We start from the raw sequence: 26998 nt of genomic DNA, 5'->3' as shown, positions 1-26998 counted from the left end.
AGATACAATTTTGATATCTACAGTTTTTTTGATTAAATGCATATTTTTCGAGGTATTCTCAAAAAACCCTCTAAAAAAGTCGATTTTTTCGTCGAAAAACTGTTATTTTCAAGCGCGAATAACTCGAAAAATATTAGTTTTACGAAGAAAATGTAAAAAACATTTTTTTCTTAGAATTACTTTTTCCATCGAATTACATGGGTAAAATGTAATCAAAAATTCCCACCCACGAGATGGGGTGGCAACCACCCCCAAGGTTTTAGCGTACAGCGGCATGATATAGAAAATGATCCTTGGACTATTCCCTACCTTCTGTGAAAATTTCAAGTAAATCCATGTTGGAAAAAAAATTGCGAGCCAAAATGCTTCATTTCCTCAATCGACTATTGGGGCCGACCGACGGGATCTGTCTCGTCATACAGCTGACCGACTATAATAACTTTTATTTATATTTAATTTAGAATCTGTGTACTGATTTTTAGCCTTAGTAAATGGATTAAATTACCTTCGTAGGAAAGCAACTTTGATACTCTCTCAGTAACCCCTGTTCTAAGTTTCGCTTGACCGACCGCAGTATGTTTCTCTACACACTCACAGTAATCAACTGTGAAAAATCTAGCTTTAGTAAATTCAAAGAGATTTTTCAGCGCTGCCTCTTGGTCTATAAAAGAAATGGAAGGTGCAGGTAGTAAGATAGATGAATCAGGCAAAGTATGTCATCTTCTCTTAACCCTTAACAAAGAGTGTGAATCAATAAGTACTGCAATAGGTACAACACTGAGGTAATTATAGGTTTTGTTAAATCTAGATTATTGGATGAAGAGCTGAAGAAGTTTGATAAAAAGAAACCACCTAGTATGAGCAAATGAGGCAGCTTTCAAAATAACCTATATTAAATGCTTCTAATGTGGTACACTGAGCTATAAACCATTTGAGTGTAGAAGCATGAGCATCAACTGTAACAACTGGATTTTTTGTAGGCCTTTAAAAAATGCATTAAGGGATTAAAGACATCTGACAAACTTGGAATAGATATACATAAATCTTAAAAAAATATATTTTGCACATCTCATTTTAAAGTAAGTGTCAGATTAACAGTACATAAAATATTTTTAATTTACTTAACAAACATAAACATATGAAACACAAAAATACAAAAGTTACCCTAAAGAGAGTTATAAAAATATAAAAAGTAAACAAAATGAATTACAAAATACTAAAATCAGTTTTAATGCTCTTTAATAGGTTCGTTTCTGCAGCAATTGTGGAATGATTCACTTAATATAATTTTTCTTATAAAATAATAATTTTTTATACATTATTTCCTAAATTTAATTGCACATTTTGCAATATACAGCTAAGTGACGTTACCATCTTTTTTTGAAGTCATACTTCTTTAGGCGCGTTGGGAGTAAATTTATATGTGCGCGAATTCATCAAAAGTCTTGGTCCTGAGCGCAGCTCAAACGTTATACGGGCTCTGATTGGGTAATTACAATGGCCTGTCAACAATTGTTCAATATGTCGGTTATGGGTAAACAAATGTGTATATTAATTTTTATTGTTGTGAGGACAGAGAAAAAAGCAAGTTTATAACTGTAGTGACTTTTTAAATAGTTTTTAAAAGCAACAGGTACGTAATTATTGTAAATGTTTCAGTATTGTAATAAAAAATTACATAGGTACCTACTTACCTTTTTGGAAAATCCACAAGGAAAAGAAAATGTTTTTCCTGTAGTTGGCTGTATACCATCAATCACAAAAATTGGAAAAAATCCTTTGTAAAAGGTATAAAATTTTATTAAAGTTGCCATTAAGTCATTGGAATGTAAACAACTCAATTTGCATCCCACGTGTTGGGAAATTCAATACATTACCTTAGGGCATTATCCTAGCTGCCATGTGACCATCATAAGGCATTTTATTAAAGTATGCACTTTTAATGCATCCATGTTATATATAAAGGGTTTTTACCCGAATATTTTTCTTTGGTGGCTCAGCTAGCATCCAGTCTATCTAACACTGATGATTTTATTTTCCCTCCTTTTCCCTATTTATAGTAATGTCTTTTAGTAATTTTTAAGAGGTTTTTTTTTCTTTTGACTATTTTGATCTGTTTGCAATAGTAGGTATAGATAGACACTTTTTTATTTAGTATTAAGTAAATTAGAATAATATGTTTTTCTTTTTAATAATTTGTATGGTTTAATAGTTTTTTTGTATTAGTATTAATTATTATCAAGTTGTATCTGGCTAAATAGCTAAGTGCTAAAGTCACAAATAAAAAAAAAAAAAAACACTGATGATGATTTTTCTATAAAATAAACGTTTTGTTGTGATGTAGCCCTTTAAAGGGATTTTAATAAAATTTTATACCTTTTACAAAGTATTTTTTCCAATTTTTTATTTGGAAAATGTATGTACCTACTTATCTAGTAGGTAATGCTTTGATTTACATTGATTACCAACAACATTTCTACCAATCTTCATCTAATATATTGTTTTCTTACTCTGTTTTGTTGTATTTTAATATTTTAATTTCACAAAAATCAAACTACAGTACAACCTGCCATATCCGGACCTCCCCATATCCGGACGGTTCTGCCGTCCGGATCTACCGAGAAAGGCAATCCTGCTGTTGGACAACGCACCCTCTCATCCCGACCTAAAAGAACTAAAAGATGGCGAAATAATTTATTATAGAATCTATAAAACGTGTCTATCGACGAAAGTTATTGACGGCGTTGATTACTGGAATGTATGAAGGAGAAAACGCAGAGACTATAAAAGAAGTGGTCTTGATATCCGGATTTTTTCATATCCGGATCGGTCTGTCGCCACATTGATCCGGATACGGCAGGTTTTACTGTAATTTGATTAAATTCAGAACTGTCAAACAGTAAAACTTTCAGTTGGCCTATCTTCGGACCATGACAGGTACGTGTAAGTGGTCAAAGGAGTAGAGGCTTCCTCTTCAAATCATAAGCACCCGAATAAACGCGGGTTCGAATCCCAGTGAAAGTTTTTATTTTTTTTATACATTTTATGATTGTAAGTATATTTGTTATATAATTTTTTTTCCAGAAAATGCGTATTTAGTTAAAATTTTTGCCAACAATTATTGTTCAGAAATCATTTTTTTGTGGCATTTTTCAATGTGTTTGTGTGTGTTTTATTCCTTTTTTTTAATTTTTGGTATTGTTTTAATAAAAAAATTTGGAAAGCAGTAAGTATTAAAATTAGTTTAATATTTAAATAAAATATAAATAAACTGTTTAAAGTACATATTAATTTCGTTGGAATCATAATAGAAGTATAACTTCTTACGTGCGTACACGTACTACGTACACACACATTCTTTTTTTGTTTCATTGTTCGTTGTGTCTCTGTCTTAAATCAAGTATATATAGCAATGTCTCTTTTTGGTGGGAGAAGAAGTGATGGTTTCAATGAGATAGGGAGAGATAGATCACAACAGATTTTGTCGTCTATGTATGTATATGTCGTACTGACGACAAATGAAAAAAAAGATAAAAATAAGGTAAAACTTGTACAGTAAAACCAATTTATCTGCAACCGTGAAGAGAAGACACGACAGATGTTCGTTTATGTGGTGCAAGTGAACTTGAGGGTTGCAGTCAAATCTGTTTGCCTGTAGATAGCGTTTCAACCGGAACGTTTTGATAGCAAACAAGTTTCCTGAGGGGATTTCCTCTACTGTAAGGGAATTATTATTGTAGCTTACTTATTAAATCATTTTTCGGTTATTCTGAGCCTCCTAATAGTTCAAAAAACGAGGGCGATTGCAAAAACGGTGTAGTTTTTATAGGCTTCTATTGAATGTCCTCCCAATATTTCAGACTTTGTTCTATGTGATTAGCAGGAGCTTAATTTGACGATAATATAATCAAGTGAAACAGTTAGTATGCACATTATTTCAGGCAAACACCACTTCCTTTTTATTATAAAATTGGGATAAAGAACATAACCATATGAGAAAAATGTATCTAGACTGGACGAATATACAAGAATTATAAATTATTTACTTATTGTAAATATTACTGTAAAGCAAAAGTGTAAAGGAAGATCATCTTATATTAAATTTCATCCTGCCTCGTAGTTGTAAGAAAAATAAAGAATGTGTGTGTGTACTTTGTACGCACGTAAGAAGTTATACTTCTATTATAATATAATCTAACTTCATATTATGATTTCAACGAAATCAATATACCTATCTACTTTAAACAGTTTTTTTATTGTATTTAAATATTAAACTAATTTTAGAAAGAACAAAAAGAATACCATAAATTACAAAAAAAAAATAATGTGTGTACTTTGTACGCACGTAAGAAGTTATACTTCTATTATTATGATTTCAACGCATGTTTAATACACTTTTAATATACTTAACGTTGAATATACTTAACAGGTTATTTGTATTTTATTTAAATATTAAACTAACTTTCTTTGCCTACCACTTTTAAAAAAATTTTATTAAAACGATACCAAAAATATGAAAAAAAAAGAATATGAATCGTCCGGGATTTGAACCCGGGACCTCTTGATCTCCGGTCACACGCTCTACCACTGAGCTATATCCCTTTTGCTTTGACAGGTTACAAGATTTCTCATACATATTGACCAAGTGAAGTATACAAAAATACTTTAAATATACTTACTATTATTATAAAATATCTTATTCCCGAGGAAGACAAATCCAAAGACACAAAAATTATAATAAATAATACAGTAGAACGTCAATAATCCGGATTAATTGGGACTGGACCCGATCCGGATGAACAAATTATCCGGATTATCGAAATTACCTTAAAAAAAGGCCAGTATACACATTAAAGTACAACAAACGTTTTAAAATTTTATGTTTTCTCTTGTACAGTAAAGTGTCTAGAGGTGAAATTAATCAAAACATTTTTTTATGTTTAAACACTGTATTTAAATTAATTTATAATAGCACCATGTGTACAGTAAAAACATCAGACAGTATTTGGGCTTTTAAAAAAATGTGTAAAATATTTTTGAACTGCGGTAGAGGTTCGTTTTTCGCAGCGAAGTTCTTAATTTATTTTAAAAGAATCAGATATTTTTGCTAGATACAAATCCGGATTATTGAGGGGCCGGATTTTTGACGTCCGGATTATCGACGTTCTACTGTACATTTACTAAGAACACTAATATATCCTTTTATATGATATAATATGACTTATTTGCGCTGACAGCGCTGATACATACATATCTTAAAAGATTAGCAACGCGAAATACATACTGTCTGTGTGCGCATGCGCCCGGCATGTGATAAAAGTTCACTCTCGATCGTAAAGAAGTATAACTTCAAAAAAAGGATATGACTTTGTCAGGATTCGAACAGGGGACCTCTCAATCCCTAGGCGAATGCTCTACCGATCAGCTACCACCGCTTTTGTAGTCGATCATTTCTCGGACATAATTACAATGACGGTGACAGATACATTAATTGAAAATAAACATTTTCAATAATACTTATAAGGAGGAAGACAAATCCACAGACATAAAAATTATAATAAATATATTTACTAAAAACACTAATAATATATAATTATAATATATTCTTTTCACGCACACTTTATTTGCGCTACATAACTTAAGAGGCTACAGTAGCGATCAACAGGTAGCAAGAAATGCGTTCCAAAATTGCGGCTCTAATTTTGAATATTTTGTTGAGATATTTGGCACACATATTCGTAATATAATAAAGAATGGCGGTACAGAGCCCAATTTCAGAAATATGTTAGTACGTGGAAATTACTCTATAACTAAATAAAATATTGAAAAAAGGAGCCTGTACCGCCATTAAGAAGAAAAAAAAACTTTCTTCAAATATACTTTTTTATCCCATGCCTAGATTTTGTGTAATCTTGGAACCACTAAAATTTTTTATTTCTAACAAGAAATCGAACATATTATAACTAAATAACTAATTAGGCAACATAGAGAAATTATCACTGTCATTTTGACAAACCTACGTCAGATTTTCTCTTTATCGATATCTGTTCAGTGCAGTAGTGTGTTAATTTAAGAATTCGTTTTTGTTGTTTCATAGGAAAGTAGGGTTTATTGATAGTTAATTTATTATATATTTGTTGTTGTTGTATAAGTTGTTGGCCTCTTTGAAAGAATAGATTGTTGTTAATTGTGAGATTTAGTTATATGTAGGTAGGTAAGTATATTTTACGTAAAAATATTTCGAATTCTAATGCGAGTATATAAAGTTTTAGAAGGATTTTTTATTCTAAAAATATTATCAATAGTTTCAACAAAATGGAAAAAGTAAATCAAACGAAAGATAAAGTGAAACCTTCCAAGAAAAAGTCCATTAAAAACCGTGCCAAAATTATGCGAAAATCGAAATTTGTTTCGCTTCACAACAAAAAATGATTATTTATTATTGTTTCATTATTAGATATTTCGTGCAAATACCTTTCTAAATACCTATCTTAACATAACATTTTCGCCCATTTTGGCTTATTTTTATAAATATCTATTTACTAATAATAAAATCGATTTCTATTACTTCCATTTAGCGCGACTATGATATTGTCAAAATATTAATCTTAGATAATGTCAAAGATTACCACTGTTGACAAAGTTTATGATACTATCTTCCGAAGTTATATTTTGTTGCTACCTGTTGGTCGCTACTGTTTACTCTTAAAAGATGTAGCGACTAATACCATACTGTCGGTGTGCGCATGCGCCAGGGAATATAAAAATTCACCCTCGTGCCTAAAGAAGTATAACTTCAAAAATCTTGGTATTTGGATCTTTTTGGTTATTTCATAGTTCAGTTTTAGTATAATAGAGTTTTAACAGAATTGCCACAGACACAAACAGTTCTCTGTAAATAACAAAAATCGTATCCATACATCAGACCTGAACATTCAAATATTTATTTTTTACAAAAATGACTAGATCTAATTCACAAAAAGTGTTAAAAAAGCATACAATACTTTTTGGTAATAATGAACTTACTATTTTCTAAGCAAATGAGATCCGTCTCCAGCCTATTGAAAAGGAACATACACTTTATGCAGAAACAAAATATTATAATATTAATAATGTTCACCGCTCAGTAAATTGTTCTACAATCACTTAAAAAATATTGTTTTCCTTGTCCTTAAAAATCAAAGAGAGACATGTACAGTAACTATACCTCGTAGTTAGCCTAGGAGTAATTCAAATTTACCGCGCCGTAATGCTTGTTTGTCATTGGTCCAACCGTAGGCAAGTTTACTCCACTAACTTATGAATTGACTCTAATGACATTTATCAAATTTTGACACTAATGGCATTTAAAATCGAAGGGTTAATTAAGTTATATATGCGATTTTTTGTGTTTTTTGCTTTATTCCTTTAATTTTTAGATTTTTAAAAAGAAGACGAATTTGGTGATTTTTCAAGTGACAATATGGGGTGTGAATATGTCTTTTGAGTTTACCCCTCCTGGTTTAAAAACAGGGTGTACTACACCTGAACTGGATTTTATTCTCCACTGGTAAATATTCTAGCCCCCAATTCCCAACTGGCTTTTGGTGAGAATAATAAGTTTACTTTTCGCATATAGCTAATGTTCCTGATTATTAAGTTAAGGATAAATACATTGACTTAAATTAAAATATTTTCTGTTGAATTAATCAACAAAAAAAATTAGATAATACCTTAGTTTTTACAGTCCTACAAGACCTTAGCCCCTCTTACGGCCAAAGTATTTTTAAGTTTAGAAAATTGATAGTATTGTGGGATGAAACAAGGCAAAACTTGCAGTTGTGTTTCCTAAAATAAAATAGATTAAGTTAGAATGTTGGTTTTGAAGAATGTTGCAAATAAGTTGGACAAGCAGCATACAACCGCAACTACCTAACACTTGGTAATCTATTATGACCTAGAGAGTTTGTGCTGTTTCACATTATAAGATTTTTGAACGTGCGGGGGATTTCTCGTGCCGTAGTTTTGTCGCACTTGTCCTTTTCACACAATAAGAATTGAGTCGCACGAAGATATTTTGCTGTGTTGTTTGGTATATTATTTTTATTTACACTTTGTGGCTGAGGTTACTGAGGTAGATACATGATACGATGTCGGATATGTATCATTACGATGTATCATTACAAATGGTTATTTTTTGACCATACTTTTGTCCTAATGTACTGTTGTGCGTATTTAATTCATTTGCAATTTCTATTTTGTCAGTTATTATTTCTTATGCTTTTAATTAAAAGCCTTAATTTGTTCTTCTATCGTTGTTCTACTAAGTTATTTGTGGGATCTTGGATTAGCTCATCTAATTAGCTCATACAATCTATGTAATAAACTATTCTAAATGGGAAATAAGCCACAAATGAACTAAAAAAATGATTTTATTAACGTTTCGACATCCGATTTGGGCGTCGAAACGTTAATAAAATTATTTTTTTTTAGTTAAATTGTGGCTTATTTCCCATTTAGACTAGTTTATTATAAAAATTCCTCAAGAAAACAGCTTCAGAACAACATTACAATCTATGTTTTTCATGTACAGAATTTAAAAGACCCTCTGTCCATTCATTTCATTTTTAAATGTTGTTCCCCTCGTTTTAAATAATGTTGTTTTTAGATAATTTCACACAAGACGTGACCGCCGCCCTACTCTAGTTTTCACCGAGTTGTTTACCCTATAAAACTAAATATAATTTCGTAGAATAAAAGTTATATTTTATATGGAGCGAAATCAAATTATAGCGTTGTTTTCTTATCGTCGAAGAAAGAGAAATACGAGGAACCGAATTCATTGGGTCCATCCTATTAACTCAAAAAGATCCGATTTATATATTTTATATTCACATATATTGATGGAACACCCTCTATACTCATCGTTAATTGCAACTATGTAAAATAAAGTTTATTATAATATACTTAGCAGTTTTAATTACTGTTGTTATCAGTAACGGGCGTGCATGATTTGGACGCTAAATTTAAAATTCGACGCTGAAAAATAAAATTACCTATTTCTGCATACATGATTTGGACGCTGGGTCTAATTGAAATGTAAATTGAAAGTCAGGTAATAAAATTCTAGAGATTAAGCTTGATAAGATTTATTTGTCACTTTGAAATAAATACGACATACATTTTACGAAATGGTATCGATCGATACAGTTAGTTTGATACTCATGTATCCTATCTCTAACGAACATAATTTTTTTTCTACTCTTTGAATCTTTAAGTCTATTACTTTCATGGACACTATTAATTTTTTTAATGTAAGTTTCAGTTTGAAAATTTTTTAAAACATCAATAAAATGGAAAATATTTGGATGAGCATGGTAAAAATTATCATTAAAACGCGAGTGGAACGATTCACAAGCATTAGTTGTTAATTCTAAACTCTCACTCATCGTAGCCCACATCTCCGGCGGAAATGTTGCGTGGTCGCCAATGTAGTTGTCCAATAAGTAGTCGGAAAACTTTTCAATTTTTGCATCCTTTGGTTGAATAGCCATAAAATCATATATGAAAGATTCTTCGACTTCTGAGGGAGGTAAAAATGGCAGCTCAAAAATATATTTCAGCCATTTAGATATTTCACTGTCTGCCAATTTATATTCCCGAATTAAGCCACAACTGCCGATATTACGATACCAAGCTTGCATAAGATGAAAACGGCACCCTTTAATGTGCACATTTGGAAATTCAAAACGCGCAGCATTGTGGATAGCAATTTCAAAATCGGAGAAAATGATTTTTGAATTGAATTTCAGACCAATTACTTCACATTTGCTTTTCAAAACATTAAATAGTTTTATATAGGTTTGTTCCGATTTGTCGGGAAGTAAACAATAACACAATGGTATATAATGTCCGTTGATAAATACATGTATGGTAAAAACTTGCTTGAAATATTGAGCACAGTAACTAAATGTACCGTCCATATAAATCGTTTCACTGCCTCACAGAAAACGCATGTTAGTGTTACACGAGAAGATGATAATGTTAGAACTTGGTTCAACCGCAAATATAAAATTCTCGTCTTTAAGTGTTTTCATATTCATAATATTTACCGCAGCAATAGTTTCTTCTTTACTTTTGGGCAGTTTCGGTTGAGCCATTCGCCGTTCACTGTATATTTGATTTCGTATTAAATTAACGTCTTTAACAGTCATGTGGCTCAAGCAATCTACATTTTCTTTCAACGCACTATGTATGATTTTGGACGGCCTTTCGGTCAAATTATCCTTAGCCTTCCTTTTGACACTGCTACGCACAATCTGTCTATTAAGCGTCTTGATATCACACTCGTGATTATGTTCTAGATTACTTCGGATCACTAACTTTTCTGGCCCTTTCGTGAATATCTTCGCTTTACACGACCGTTTTACGCACCTCCAATACGTTTCTCCCGATTTTAGTACTTTATCTTGAGAAAAAGTAAAACTGTTCACTTTGAGCAAAATTTTACCACGATTACTTACTAACGTTGAAATTTCCATATTCACTATTAGTTTATATTCCTGTCTAGTACATGAGTTATTGTAAATAGACACAGGTTTATGGATTACAAACAAATTACCAGTTTGTTTTTTGCGGGAAACGAAAGTAATTAGTTTCGGTAGTACCGTAAATAAATTATCAATATGTCATCAGATGTTACTATACAGAATGTCTCACCGAATAAATCCTATTCTACCTCTTACTCTACATCAGTGGAATTTATACAACCCGTTAGATGTGCATGATTTGGACGCTAAATTTAAAAGACCCAAAGGAGGAAGACCCAACCCTTCGGTCCTAACTTTACTTTCTGGCAGCGTCCAAAACACGGGTACTTTTAAGACCCTCAGGTACTTTAGCGTCGAAAACATGCCCGCCCTCAATTTGGCTGTACTTATAAAATGTGTTTTTTTCTTTATCACCTAATTCGTCAAATTAATTAATTCAAATTAATTCGTACACTGTTAAGTGCACGGCATACACCATTCCAAGCATTTCTCGTTAAGTTTCTATCTTTATATATTTCTATTGTTTTGTCCCAATGAACAGGTCTCGCTTCAATTAATGTTATTAATATTTCACTATCAATCTGAGATATCATAATATAAAATATATGCACCTACTTTAAAAAGCCACAAAGTGTAAATGAAAATAATGTATCAAACAACCAAAGAAACTACTTTCTTGCGACTGAACGACAGTATCATATGAAAGAATGCATTAAGTCCCCTATGCTAGTGGGTGCGTAAAGACGGCACGGCTGCCGTCTGTTGTTGTAAGCGAGGGACGACATAAACACGGCAACTTCACCGAACGTTTCAACCAGGGCCCCCGCTACCATATGTGCAAAGTGTGCAATGCACACGGGCGCCATCCTTTAGGGGCGCCAAAATCCGGGGTCAAAAATTGCAAAAAAGCAAAAAGAAACAAAAAAACAAAAATTAATTTTAAAATAAAAGTTGAGAAATTAAATAGGATTCAGTTAAACACACACGAAATTTTATTAGTATATTCAGGTAGTCGTGCATTTTAATTTATTTTGTTATGCTTTTACTCTGTTTGTTTCATTTTGATATTTTAGCCTACTAATAATAATCCATTTACTCACGGTTTTTGTTGTAAATTTTAAAGAACCGCTTATATTGACATAAAACTTGTCATACACATAGCTAACATGACAAGAAGTGATACCTACTGTACCGATGTGTGCTTTTACTGTGGGGGTAAAAGGGGTATTCCCAGGGGAATACGCCCGAGAATCCCTGAGGGTATTCTCGGGAGTGAGAAAACATTCGTTCAAAATAAGTCCGGAATTGGATAAACTGACTAATTCTAAGCCTTTTGTTGTATAGAGATTTCCACTAAACCAATTCTTTTCGAGTTATTTGCGAGTGAGTATTTTCATTTTTCAACAAAATAACCCCGTTTTTAGACGGTTTTTCGCAATTAAAAACTAATTATTTTATCGAAAATATACTCTTAGCAAAAATATAGCTTACAAGAAAGTGAAAAAAATAATTTATATAATAATATGAAGTCTGAAAAACTCAGTAGAAAGCAGAGTTGTAGCTAATGAAAAGTAGGTTCTTATTCTTCAAATTCCAAATCGAATATTTCGACGTGAAATAACCAAAAAATTAAGCACTTTTCGGGGAAAACTCATTACAACTTCTTTAAAATGTTTAAGAAAAGCTTTATTCATATGATCTGTATGTTTCATCGGTTTAAAGTGCTCATTTTTGAAAAAATTCGGTTTTAAGGTAATTTTTTTCAATCTTGAAAAAATTTATTTTTCCAAATAACTTTAAAATTAATTAGTGATACCAAAAATCTCAGGCAGTAAAAAAATGTAGATTTTGCTTTTCTGAATATTTTAGATGTTTTGTTTTCCTGTAAGACAAAAATTGGAAGACATGGATGTTCAAATTTTGCATACACTCATGATTAGTGACTCCTTCAACCCTTTCGGCCTTTTATCTACAGCCTTTTCAAAAATAAGACCAACATTATTTTTAACTAACTTTTGAAGTTAAAAAAATATAGCTTCTTTTAAAAACTTTTGACGAATAAAAACCTCCTTTTCATCAGCTACAACTCTGCTTCTACTGGGTCTGCAGATTTCATACATCAGTACTTACACCATTTTTTTTCACTTTTTTATAAGCCATATTTTTTTGATAATATAATACTTACTTTTTGAGTTATTTGCGAAAATCCGTCTAAAAACTTGTTTTTTTTACTCGCAAATAACTATTGAAAAGTATTGACAGAGTATTGAACAGTATTTTTTGAACGTATGTTTTTTCACCCCCGAGAAGGGGTGAAACTCACATTCTAAAGTTCAGTTTTCTGGTTTATTTCAAGCATCTACCTACCTTCAAAAAATAAATAAAAAACATGATCCAAAATGCCTTAAGGGGCGCCAAAATCCTTTTTTGCACACAGGCGCCGGTACCTCTTACGGGGGCCCTGAAAGTTTCAACACCGTCTAGTGAGAAAGGCTCCATATGATTACATGCGCCACCACTGGAATGTCGTCGTGCGTTCTAACCCTCGCACGTTTAAACTCTTATAATGCGAAACAGCACTTTCAAGTAATATTAGACGTGAATATTAAAATTTTCTTTAAAATTAAAATATTAGCAAAAATAGTTACACTCACCCGTTTTTTAAACCCTGACACTATTTTATCCGCAATAAAAACTAGTGAAGTCTTGGTAACCTCTCCACCTCGCCCATTTCAGTAGTCGTTTCGTCGTCCATTACATAACTTACAATAAATTTTAGAGAGATCATCAGAGATTCGGGGTTCGCTATTAATAATATTTGAGTAATGGCTGACGGCGGTAAAAATGGATTATATGCGGGAAGATCAGTTGACGATGGAGGTTGCAGCTTCAATTTGCATCCCTAAAATTAAGTCGTATATTTATACAATGGTCCTTTGAGCCGGATAAACAACAGTCAGAATACCCCAAAAATAGACACTAACAAAAAGTATCGCATAATTTTCGAAACAGAAAAAAAGGATAAAAATAATTTTTAATTTTTAGCAGAATGTTGTAATACTCGTCTATCGTCTCCTTTAGGTGTCTACAAACCCGAAGCGTGTTTTTGCCAGAAAAAAAAAACAGTAAACAAAACGTTGTTAAAGAATTCTATTATCTTTTTAATTCTATTATCTCTACTTTATATTCTCTATTTTTTTTCTGGTTTCCCTTATCTCTTTGCACCGGGTGTCCCAATGAGAATAGCTCTCGGCCATATCTCAGGAACCGTTTATAGTACAGCTTTGAGAAAAAAATATTTATAACAAAAGTTGCTTCGGGAAAAGCCTGGAAATGATTTTCATAATTGTAGGTCCACCGCTAGAGGGCGTAATTAAATATCAAAAATTTAAAAATCAAAATTTTACAAAATTTACCTAATGAAAGGGCACTGGAAATCCCATAATCGTATTCTTCATAAAATTCTGCGCATATTTGATTTCACAAGTTTAAGTCTTCCTTTGCAAATAAGAGGTGGGGGTGAGTGGGAACCTTCCTATGAAAAAATGGCCTGTAAGTCCGGTTCTGCTAGATCAAATTTTGCATACTTGGTCTAGTTGAAAACAGCTCTTTTTCGTCAATGTGTCTTATTTTCGAAATATCCTAATAAGTAGTATGCAAGCTAGGAGGCGTTATTTAATTATTTTAAGAAATCTAGTTTTCTTTGGAAAATATTAAATACAAGTATGCATTTTTAATCCTGTATAACAAAATTAGACAAAATTAGCAACAGAATACCGAAAACCGCATGTCGATACCTTTTTTCTATCTCGAGATATCTTAAGAAATGTGTAAATTTTAAACATAACTGTTACTATCACTGGTAAGCGAAGTTAAGGAAAAGTAGTGTGCTATGTAAAATACCAATAAACATTTTCCAGATGTAAACGTATATAATTATTAATTAAAACAACAATAAGACAAACAAAACTATAAAATATAACAAAGAAATAAAAGCAACTACTTACTTAGTACTTAGTGATGACCTAAATGTTCAAATTGTTGCTCATCATTTTCGATGCAAGTATTTACTCTTTCAAGAGTAGATTGAACAGCAACTGATTTAACTGTTTTAGACTTTTATATACGGATTAAAGACCTTGTTTTTGCCGCTAGGCCTACTACTCGAGGAAACATGATCTAGAATCTAGAGAATACGAAACGCCATTTAAAGCATTGGGAGAGCAGAAATTGAGACTGCTGTTCAATCTACTATTGAAAGAGTAAATGCTTGCATCTAAAATAAACAACAATGAGCAACAATTTGAACATTTAGCTCGTCACTAAGTAAGTAGTTGCTTTTATTTCTTTGTTATATTTTATAGTGTTGTTTGTCTTATTGTTGTTTTAATTAATTATATACGTTTACATCTGCAAAATGTTTATTTGTTTTTTCCATAGCACACTACTTTTCCTTAACTTCGTTTACCGGTGACAGTAACAGTTATATTTAAAATTTACACATTTCTTAAGATATCTCGATAGAAAAAAGGTATCGACATGCGGTTTTCGGTATTATGTTGCTAATTTTGTAATACAGGATTAAAAATGCATGCTTGCATTTAATATTTTCCAAAGAAAACTAGATTTTTGAAAATAATTAAATAACGCCTCCTAGCTGGCATATTACTTATTAGGCTATTTCGAAAATAAGACACTTACATTGATGAAAAAGAGCTGTTTTCAACAAGACCAAGTATGCAAAATTTGATTTAGCAGAACTGGACTTACAGCCATTTTTTCATAAGAAGGTTCCCACCCACCCCCACCTCTTATTTGCAAAGGTAGACTAAATCTTGTGAAATCAAATATGCGCACAATTTTATGAAGAATACGATGATGGGATTTCCAGTGCCCTTTCATTAGTCAAATTTCGTGAAATTTTGATTTTTTAATTTTTGATATTCAATTACGCCCTCTAGCGGTGGAACTACAATTATGAAAATAATTTCCAGGCTTTTCCCCAGGCAACTTTTGTTATAAATAATTTTTTTCTTAAAGCTGTACTATAAACGGTTCCTGAGATATGGCTGAGAGCCATTCTTATCGAGACAACCGGTACAAAGAGATAAGAGAAACCAGAAAAAAATAGAGAATATAAAGTAGAGATAATAGAATTAAAAAATCAGAGCTGGAAAATAAGAGGAATTAGAAAAACAAAGCAACATCTAAATGAGGTGGAAAATAGATTGGAAAGCATCGACAAGGAATTGAAAAGAAACAATATTGTAGTAACTGGAATAAAGATGAATACAGATGAAGAGAAAATAAAAGAAGACATGACAAAATTTTATACGACTAAACCTAAATGGAGAAGTAAATGTAGAAACAGCAACACAACTAGGGCAGAAAACAGAACGGCAAAAGAGCAATATAAAGGCTATAGGGATGAGGTTTTTGAAAGATTTGTGAAAAGTAAAAGACTGTCATGGCTGGGACATGTTCAGCTACAAGAAGATACGAAAACGATAAAGAAGATATTACAGTGGAAGGCGGAAAAAAGGAAGGCCCAGGACGAGATGGTTGGATGACGTGGAAGACGACCTGAAAGCATGAATATAAGACAATGGAGGAGAAGGGCACAAGAGAGATTTGAATGGAAGGACATAGCCAGACAGGCAAAGACCCATCCAGGGTTATGATGCCAAAAGAAGAAGAAGAATAAGAAGGGATGAGGTTTTTAAGAAGAGTTAAAGGCGCTACCAAAATGGATAGAATGAGGAACGAACTGAAAATATTATTCACATTGGAGTTTTTATAGAATAGAAACAGTTGAGTTGGTGGGGTCATTTACCCCTGATGAGAGATATCATACTAGTGATAAGAGTGTGGGAAGCAAAATATTGAAAAACAAAAAAAGAGAAAGACCAAGATAGACATGGGATTAAGTAATCCCATGGTAATTATAGTCCAGGAACCGAAGCTTTTCACCCCGCAATTTTTACAGAATGGATCAATTTGCTTGAAAATTTGAGAATTAGTAGTGGATATTCCAAGGATCAAAATCTATATGATGACAAAAGGCGCTTTTACCATGGGGGTGGTTGCCACCCCATCTCGGGGGTGGAAATTTTTTATTATATTTTGAACGCAAAAGTTGAAAAAACATTGATTTTAAGCAAAAAATTTTCTATACATTTTTTTGATAAAATTAATAGTTTTCGATTTATTCGCTATGGAAAGTGTTAGTTTTATATCGAAAAATCAATGTTTTTCGATATTATAATCGTTTACGATTCACTTAATTTTTAACATAGAGAAAAAATTTTCAAACCAAGTTCTTGAGAGTTAAATAACCTACAATTTCATATTTAAACATTTTTTCGTATCTCTGATGCGAATCTTTCTATTCTGAAGAAAATGGCATTTTTTACCAAACTACAAAAAATTGTTATTCGCTTTTATCTCCAGTTTTTTTTTTAAACTAATCACTCTAAGCCAGTCAAACCTCTGGAATCTATTAATAATACATAAATAAAGAAGAATGAATAAGGCTAATGACTAAAAATACCGCTAATTTACATTATTATGCTTCCAATTGGATTTCTTCTTTTCTTTTCAAAAAAATATATTGACTTTTTAACCGTAGCTTTTTATCTGTCATACTAAAAAAAGAATATTGTAGGTTTTTACAAGGTCTATAAGGCTATTAATATTAAATCCTTTTAAAAACCTCAGTCGCAAAAAGAGGTTACTTTGAAAGGGTTGGTGAAGGCGGTTTTTGCATGTTATTATAAGTTTAATTGTCAATAGCTCACTCAAATTTTGCCGGTAAAAAAATTTTGACAAACCATTTTCTTGGGAATTAAATAAGCTAAAATTTTATATTTAAATATTTTTTCGTATCTTTGATCCTAATTTTTCTATTCTGAAGACAAGGACATTATTTACCAAACTACAAAAATTCGTTATTCACTTTTAACTCCATTTTTTTAAAACTAATCATTCTGAGCCGGTCAAACTTCTAGAACCTATTAATAATACACAAATAAAGAATACCAAATAAGGCCAATGACTAATTTTAATTAGGGTGGTGAGTAGGAGGAAGTTTCCGATCACTTTTTCGCTGAAAAAAAAAATAGGGACTGAAATTCTTTTTATTACATGTAACTTAATTTTTGAGCTACAGACTATTCTTTTATTTCTGGAGATAGACATTATTAAATACTTTAAATTAGTTTGAACAAGTTATCCTCGAAAAATGCATAGTTTTCCCGTCTGTTGACTTTGAAACTATAATATTATTATAAGAAGAGCTAACATATAATAAAGTATAGCGCGATTACTATTAATCTTATAGAAAATTTAAAAAATAGGTTTTGTTTATTTTTTCAAAAGGCACATTTTTGTTAAGCAAAGTTGTTTTGATAAAACGAAAACTTTTTGAGTTATTAGCAGAAAACTGATTAAAAACATTGTTTTTTTTTTCGATATAAAACTAACACTTTCGATAGCGAATAAATCGAAAACTATTAATTTTATCAAAAAAATGTATAGAACGTTTTTTGCTCAGAATGAATGTTTTATCAACTTTTGGGGTCAAAATAAAATAAAAAATTTCCACCCCCAAGATGGGGTGGCAACCACCCCCATGGTAAAAGCGCCTTTCGACCTCATATAGATTTTAATCCTTGGACTATCCACTACTTATTCTCAAATTTCCAATCAAATCGATCCATTCTGTAAAAATTGTGAGGTTTTTTCCTATTTTAAGCTTCATTACTTGGACTATTAAAAGATATTGGAGAGAAGAGGAGTGACATGGAGAGACGCAAAGATATTGACACAAAACAACTTCGAATAATATTATCCCGATAAAACATAAAGTAATAACTTACCTTAGGAACGACGGCTTGGAATAAGTAATTGCTCAATGGCGCTTCATTCTTACTGACAGTTGTAATGACAAAAACGTTAACTCCGTCCCTTGGTTCATCTCTGGCCATGTGCAACGTCACAGTTATGCCATTCTTTTCATCAAGAATCACCATAGGTGGCAAACCGCTTGGTTTAATGCTTTTCAAGTCAACGAAGATATCGTTCAGCTTCACCTCGGGTTTAACAAATTTTTCCGACACCGTATTCTGTTCAATAGAGCCTTTTTCCAGTTTTGATATGGCAGATAAGGTGTGTATAGCATCTGAATCTGGATTCTTGTCAACTTCCAACATAGTTTCGTCAGCTATGTCAACTAAATAATCGTCGGAGGTGTCGTTACATTTATTCATTTCGTTGCTGTTTAAGTTGGTGTCGTTTTTAGTGTTCAGCAAGTAATTTAAATCAAGGTTTAAAGATTCCATATTGTTTGTTGGCGGATTCGAAGTTGTTTGTTGGCTTTGCTTTATTTCTGATATTTTGTTTAATAGGTTCATTGGTACCTTTTCAGTGTTAGTTCTAAAAATAAACAGCTTAATTATTTAAAATATATTTATAGTCCGTTCTTTAACGGTAAAATATTGCACAATCTCTAAATTTTAAGAACCGCTTGGATTGACATGAAATTTGGCATACACATAGCTAACAAGTCAAAGAAAAAAAGTGATATTGTGCCGATATGTGCTTTTGCCCTGGGGGTGGTTTTCACCCCCTGTTGGAGTGAAAAAATATTCGTCCAAAGGAAGTCAGGAAATGGATAAATTGGCTAATTTTAAGTAACTTTTGATCTATAGAGTTTTTTTCACTAAGTCAATACTTTTCGAGTTATTTGGCAGTGAATATGTTCATTTTTTCAACAAAATAACCACGCTTTTAGACGGTTTTTCGCAAATAACTCAAATAGTAAGTATTTTGTCGAAAAAACATTCTTAGCAAAAATATAGCCTGTAAAATTAAAAAAAAAATGGTGTATATATCACGTCTCTACACCTAGTAGAAGCAGAGTTATAGCTAATAAAAAATAGGTTCATATTCGTCAAATTCCAAATGGAATACTTTAACGTGAAATAACCAAAAATGAAGCACATTTCGGGGAAAACTCATTACAACTTATTTAAAGTGTTTAAAAAAAGCTTTATTTTTGTTTTATAAAAAAAAATTTCTAGCATCAAAATTAAACAAGTTACGCTCAAAATAAAGTTAGTCCCTTTTGGTTTTCATAAAAAAATTGAGAAAATCACCCCCTAATTAGTATCTTAAATGAACTTAATCGTTACGACTTCACAAGTTTCTTGACTCGTGTATATATTGTTTATATGATCTGTAAGTTTCATCGGTTCAAAATCCTTATTATTGAAAGGGCTGTAGTTAAAAGGGGTTGAATAAAAGGTCACTGATCACGAATGTATGCAAATTTAGAAACATCAAATCTTAATCAATTTTTGTTTAACAGAAAAACAAAAAAATACATGATATTCAGAAAAGCAAATCTGACTTTTTTTGTTTTTCGAGATTTTTGGTATCTCTAACAATTTTTAAGTTATTTTGAAAAAAAGGATATTTTTCAAAATTTTACTTTTCCAAATTTTTTCAAAAATAAGCACATTGAATCGATGAAACTTACAGATCATATAAACACAACATAAGTAAAATAATTTGTGGAGCGGTAACAATTAATTTCATTTAAGTTGCTAATTAGAGTTAGTTTTTTGATCTTTCTCGTGTTTTTATTATTATTGCCCCTATGAAGTTACCTGCTAAACCCAACTTGCCTTAAGCTTTGTAAGTTTTCTCTTAGTAAGTGATCTCCAAGAACATCAAGATCATCGAAGCCTGTGGGTTTTGACTTTTCTTTGCTGTTTTCACCTAAAACGGTGGTATCTAAAAAGATTAAATATATGAAAATAATTAATAATTTATCAAATTCAGCTTGAATTGTATATGATAGTACTCACCACATTTTCCAAGAGTGACAGGCTGTAAGACATCTCCTGAATCTGATAAAGCAGATGCAGTAAAAATATCACATAGGACATCAATTGATTTGTCACTATCACAATTCTGAGCCGTTTTAATTTTGCCATCAATAAGTAATCCTTTGGAACTGGTGCTGTCAAACTGAAGAAGACATTCAGCCGAATCTGGCTTCTCTGGCAAATGTTTTTGTTGAACAATCAGTATGTTATATTTATCAAAAGTTGATGATAGTTCGTCATTTGTTTTTAAAATGTCATCTAGAACAAAAAACATTTCATTAATTGTTGTTTTTCATTCAAACAAAGCAACAAACATTTAGAATGAATAAGAATGGGTTACCTAACATTCCTTCTTCATGGTGAGTTTCTAAAATTAATTTATTTACTGAAGGCCTTAGCCTTTCACAGTTTTGATATAATTCTTTAATGAGATCTAGTTCACCAGTTGAAGAATATCCTGGTTTATATGAATCCAGCATTTCGTTTAAGAGCCTTACATTATTTTGAACAGATTCCAGTTCTGAGACCCTTCTACTTTTAAGCTCAGCCCTTTTGTCATCCTAAAACATTGTTAAAGATGTATTCTGGTTCTTAAATGGGTGAAATTGATTTAAGCTTCATTTTTTATAAAAACCACAAATGTTTAAGGTACACTAGTACACTTAAGAAGACCAATAATAATAATTTTTTTCAATAATTTTTTTCTCAGAACCTTTATTAAAAATGAACCTAAAACTTTTTACATATTAATATCTAACTCTTGAGAGTACAAAAAATATATCTTTTTTCATTTAGGCATGTACACTTATATTGTAGAGGGCGCAAAAGTCGAGGCCTCGAAAAATGATGGCGGACAGTTAATCTCAGGATTGGGATATCTGAAACAAAAAAATCGTACTGCGTTTGAAAAAGGTTTCTTACGTGACAATTTACCACAATTTGACCAAAAAATAAAAAATAAATATTTTTTTACCATGAAAAACTAAAGAAAAACTGGCGATTTTTTCACAAAAATTTTTCATATTTTCGTAAAATCTATTTTTGCGGAATTTTTCATTAACGGTGGTAAATTGTCACGTAAGAAACCTTCTTTTTTCAAATGCCGTATGATATTTTTGTTTCAGATATCCCAATCCTGAGATTAACTGTCCGCCATCGGAACTACTTTTTTTCGAGGCCTCGATTTTGGAGCCCTGTATAATATTAGTGTACGTGCACAAATGAAAAAAGGTATATTTTTTGTATTCTCTAAGAGTTAGATATTAGCATGTAAAAAGTTTTTTGTTCATTTTTAATAAAGGTTCTGAGAAAAAAAAATCTTGAAAAAATGCTTATTTTTGGCCTTCTAAAGTGTACTAGTACCTTAATATACAAATTACACTTTTAATAACATGCAGATAACAAAATTCACTCAAATATGTGATTTGCTACTATTACTATTACAGTTATATTTAACACATTCACTGCTGACCACACCATAGTGGCGTGGTGTTCAGGTTTATGGACAACGATGTTTTTAAGTAGTTGGCACCTGAGGTTCTATTCAAATTTTACACCTGCAGTGAACAGGTGTAAGAAATTCGCTGAAATCATTACTATCCTCAAGCCAGGAAAAGAGCCCAATGAAGTAACATGTGAACCGATCAGCCTACTCCCAACTATAAGTTTTTGAAAGATTGCTACTACAAATGATATACGCAGATCGTGAATTCCTAACATTACTACCAAAACATCAGTTTGTTTTTTTTTGGGAAATCAATCTGCTACCCAACAAGTCCATAAAATGATAAATGAAAAATCAAAAAGTTGAAGAAAAGAAATATTGCAACATTATATTCCTAGACATCTCACAAGCGTTTGGCACAGAGGCCTGCTGGTTTTTTTTTGGAAAATCAATCTACTACCCAACACGTCCATAAAATGATAAATGAAAAATCAAAAAGTTGAAGAAAAGAAATATTGCAACATTATATTCCTACACATCTCACAAGCGTTTGGCATAGAGGCCTGCTTTACAAAGTAAAAATACCACTATCCAGTAACTATTTTCTCCTGGTCAAATCCTACACATCAAATAGATATTTTTCTGTAAAATTCAAAATAACCAACAGTCCAACCTCTGTTCTATCAAATCTGGAGTACTCTAGGGTAGTGTTCTCGAGCTGCTGCTTTTCTCATTCTACACAGCTGATACAGAAGAGACTAATTATACTACAATTGTTTCCTTTGCTGACAATACAGCAATACTAGCTATAAATGAAGATCCCATACTGACCTCACAAGACCTGCAACATCATCTGGATATACTCAGTGAATGGGACACTAAATGGTGAGTAAAGGTAAACAAAACAAAATCATCTCAAATAACATTTAACAACTGCCACAAAAATGCTCACCTCACCTGTAAAAATGGACAATGTTAGAATACTAACAGTAACAGAAGCTAGATACTTTGGCCTCCATCTTGCCAAACTTTTCACTTAGAAAAAACATATCCAAGCCAAAAGAAGGCAGCTTGAATTAAAATTCTGGCAAATGAATTGGCTCCTTGACAGGAAAAATTAAAACTCAACATCCAAAACAAAATTCTTCTATAGAAATCCAAACTCAAACCAATCTGACGTCTCTTAAGCTGGCAGAGCAAGGTCAGCAGAATCGAAAAATTTTTTGTGCAAAATTTAAGGCTAATTAAAGGCTAATTAAATGCCCTAATTAAAAATTTAGGGCTCAATTAGTTTGCCGTAAAATAAATGTTCTGCTAGCTTAAGTTTAAGTCAGCAGAACAATGCGAAAAACAGTGCTAAAACTATTTAATTCGCAATTCTATTGAGCCCTGAATTAAAGGCTATTTAAAGGCTCTAAGAAAAACCAAAAATGAAATTGATTGAATAAACGATTTTCCGAAAAATTAACCATATCTATAATCAGAAGTTCGAACCAGCAGAGCAATGCAGAAAAAGTAATCAAAACTATTTTAATCGAATTTAATCCAACGTCATATTTGAAGGCTATTTAAAGGCTCTAAGAAAAACCGAAAATGAAATTGATTGGAAAAACGATTTTCCGAAAAATTTCCCATTTCTATAATCAGAAGCTCGAACGAGCAGAGCAATACAGAAAAAGTTATAAAAACTATTTAAATCGAAATTTATCCAACGTCATATTTAAAGGCTTTTTAAAGGCTCTAAGAAAAACCGAAAATAAAATTGATTGAAAAAACGATTTTCCGAAAAATTTCCCATTTCTATAATCAGAAGCTCGAACGAGCAGAGCAATACAGAAAAAGTTATAAAAACTATTTAAATCGAAATTTATCCAACGTCATATTTAAAGGCTCTACGATAAACCGAAAATGAAATTGATTGGAAAAACGATTTTCCGAAATTAAATTTTTTGGATAATCGTTTTTCCAATCAATTTCATTTTCGGTTTTCCTTAGAGCCTTTAAATATCACGTTGGATAAATTTCGTTTAAAATAGTTTTTATAACTTTTTCTGTATTGCTCTGCTCGTTCGAGCTTCTGATAATAGAAATGTTAAATTTTTCGGATAATCGTTTTTCCAATCAATTTCATTTTCGGTTTTCCTTAGAGCCTTTAAAGTGCCTTCAAATATGACGTTGGATAAATTGCGTTTAAAATAGTTTTTATTACTTTTTTTGCATTGCTCTGCTGGTTCGAGCTTCTGATTAGAGAAATGGTTAAGTTTTCGGAAAATCGTTTTTCCAATCAATTTCATTATAGGTTTTTCTTAGAGCCTTTAAATAGCCGTTAAATATGACGTTGAATAAATTTCGATTTAAATAGTTTTTATAACTTTTTCTGTATTGCTCTGCTCGTTCGAGCTTCTGATTATAGAAATGGTAAATTTTTCGGAAAATCGTTTTTCCAATCAATTTCATTTTCGGTTATTCTTAGAGCCTTTAAATAGCCTTTAAATATGACGTTGGATTGAATTCGATTCAAATAGTTTTTATTACTTTTTCTGCATTGCTCTGCTGGTTCGAACTTCTGATCATAGATATGGTAAATTTTTCGGAAAATCGTTTTTCCAATCAATTTCATTTTTGGTTTTTCTTAGAGCCTTTAAAGAGCCTTTAAATATGACGTTGGATAAATTTCGATTGAAATAGTTTTTATTTCTTTTTCTGCATTGCTCTGCTCGTTCGAGCTTCTGATTATAGAAATGGTTAAGTTTTCGGAAAGTCGTTTTTCCAATCAATTTCATTTTCGGTTTATCTTAGAGCCTTTAAAGAGCCTTTAAATATGACGTTGGATAAATTTCGTTTAAAATAATTTTTATTTCCTTTTCTGCATTGCTCTGCTCGTTCGAGCTTCTGATTATAGATATGGTAAATTTTTCGGAAAATCGTTTTTCCAATCAATTTTATTTTCGATTTTTCTTAGAGCCTTTAAAAAGCCTTTAAATATGACGTTGGATAAATTTCGATTTAAATAGTTTTTATAACTTTTTCTGTATTGCTCTGCTCGTTCGAGCTTCTGATTATAGAAATGGGATATTTTTCGGAAAATCGTTTTTCCAATCAATTTCATTTTCGGTTTCTCTTAGAGCCTTTAAATAGCCTTTAAATATGACGTTGGATTAAATTCGATTAAAATAGTTTTTATTACTTTTTCTGCATTGCTCTGCTGGTTCGAACTTCTGATTATAGGTATGGTTAATTTTTCGGAAAATCGTTTATTCAATCAATTTCATTTTTGGTTTTTCTTAGAGCCTTTAAATAGCCTTTAATTCAGGGCTCAATAGAATTGCGAATTAAATAGTTTTAGCACTGTTTTTCGCATTGTTCTGCTGACTTAAACTTAAGCTAGCAGAACATTCATTTTACGGCAAACTAATTGAGCCCTAAATTTTTAATTAGGGCATTTAATTAGCCTTTAATTAGCCTTAAATTTTGCACAAAAATTTTTTCGATTCTGCTGACCTTGCTCTGCCAGCTTAAGAGACGTACCAATCTGGTACTACAGACTACACCTATGAGGCTGTGCAATGCCAATGTCATTGAATATCATCCACATTTCTAAGATTGATACTAGATGCACCATGGTACCATTCATCAGAGAAGAAATCGACAGAGTTACTAAAGGCAGGTACCTATTGGGACCGTGCAAGTTCGGCAAAGCGACCCCTATTTCTACGCTCTATACTAAAATTCGCACTTTTAATTATATTGGCCAATTATATTAGTCCTGGTTACTGGATAATTGTCAAGGCCATAGTCCAAAAAAATAATAAGAAGAAAAAATAAGATTCAGGTTATGTTATGAAAACGTGAACAATTGTATGTAGTAAATAAAATTAGTTATTAAAATGCAGTACTGCAAGCAAAATAAAATTAATTAAATTTACCTTTATATAATAATTGCATATCATATCAATATTGTGGAGCAATATATAATTTTTCTGCTTCATTGACAGAAGGTATGAAATATACGTCAATTTGACAATTTCAATTGACAATATGAATTATTTAAGATAGTTGCAATATTTCTCCGCGACTCGCGCAGGGTCGTTTCTCGTTTCCCCTTCCAAGTACTTGCACACCGCGAATACCACGAAAATGTGCTAGTAAGGGAATTATTCAACAACGGTTCAGCCATAAGGAGGCTAGATAGAACCTGGCCCCAAAACATACTTCAAAATTAAAACAAAATAGGATAAGGTGAGACACTATTGGATGTTCACCGATTCACGCCCAAAATTTTACTTAATACTCTAATGTAGATTGTAAATAAATATAGGTACCTAATTATAAAAAAATGAGCACAAAATACAAAATGTCATTACTTACTTCTTTAACCATACTTTTTATTAACCAATTTGCAGCTTGAATGTCCTCCGGATCTTTGCTCTGTAATAACTTCTGTAAAATTTTTGATTTTTCCTCATCTTGAAAGACAGAATTCGCCACCTTTCTTTTCGAAACACTGCTAGCATCTAAGGAAGGAACATTTGGATTCGGAATGTCCCTCACAACCCCTTGCTTTCTGAGCATATCAAAAGCTTCGATAATCTTAGTTTCTTTGGGATAATCTAATGTCCAAACATACAATAGTTGTAAGATTTTTTGTTTGACACTCAAAGGTGTTTGGGAGCCTAGATATTTTGGTGAAACCAACTTGATCAATTCGTTTAAAAATCTAAATTTTCCTACTTCGTTTTGGAAGTTTACGCCGCACTTGGACATGCAATGATCCAAAACATTCAGTGTTTGTAACATTTCCTTTTCTTCGCCTGTAGGTAGACGAGCAGCGATGACTTTGACTCCAACGTGGGGCCCATCCTTGTCCTTGTTAATCAAGGTACAAAATGCATCCACAGCGGCTGTATCGAAGTTCAGATTTTTGGAATTCGTAGCTTTTACTAAAAATTATATTGCCAACAATAGTTCTTTTAAAGTCTATATTATACTTACGTAGTAATGCTTCTAGGCTTGTTTGAGTGACCAGATCCATTTCGATGATTTTTGATAGTTATCGTTTTATCTTTAATAACGAACTATCATTTTAAAAGACTTTTTTAACAAATTAAAAAATGTTTATTTTCGTTAACATTGAC

General features: G+C 31.7%; 1 protein-coding gene across 2 annotated transcripts; it reads right to left on the bottom strand.

Moving 5' to 3' along the window:
* Positions 1 to 805: 805 nt before the first annotated feature.
* Positions 806 to 26998, bottom strand: LOC114327405 (ADP-ribosylation factor-binding protein GGA1). 2 transcript variants are annotated; one of them, XM_050642538.1, is made up of 8 exons: positions 26856 to 26998; positions 26232 to 26803; positions 20760 to 20979; positions 20399 to 20677; positions 20198 to 20324; positions 18407 to 18962; positions 13184 to 13431; positions 806 to 7827 (listed from the first exon to the last, which is right to left on the bottom strand). In XM_050642538.1, the coding sequence occupies exons 1-7, from the start codon at positions 26893 to 26895 to the stop codon at positions 13225 to 13227; spliced, it is 2001 nt and encodes a 666-aa protein (XP_050498495.1). In that variant the 5' UTR covers positions 26896 to 26998; the 3' UTR covers positions 806 to 7827; positions 13184 to 13224. The 2 variants fall into 2 exon arrangements, with proteins under 2 accessions (XP_050498495.1, XP_050498496.1); XM_050642539.1 differs by having other exon boundaries at positions 20216 to 20324; positions 26856 to 26992.

The sequence above is a fragment of the Diabrotica virgifera genome, chromosome 2 (genome assembly GCF_917563875.1).
Source record: "Diabrotica virgifera virgifera chromosome 2, PGI_DIABVI_V3a".
Classification (NCBI taxonomy): Eukaryota; Metazoa; Arthropoda; class Insecta; order Coleoptera; family Chrysomelidae; genus Diabrotica; species Diabrotica virgifera.
Note: the sequence above shows the minus strand (reverse complement) of the source record. Positions and strands in the feature narration are given on the sequence as shown.

What these genes read in the sequence shown, in the direction of transcription:
- LOC114327405 (XM_050642538.1), bottom strand. Translation starts at nt 26,895, where the DNA reads ATGGATCTGGTCACTCAAACAAGCCTAGAAGCATTACTAC. An exon ending in AAGCCTAGAAGCATTACTAC is followed by an intron (nt 26,804 to 26,855) that starts GTAAGTATAATA and finishes TATAATTTTTAG; the next exon opens with TAAAAGCTACGAATTCCAAA. An exon ending in TAAAAAGTATGGTTAAAGAA is followed by an intron (nt 20,980 to 26,231) that starts GTAAGTAATGAC and finishes ACAATGTTTTAG; the next exon opens with GATGACAAAAGGGCTGAGCT.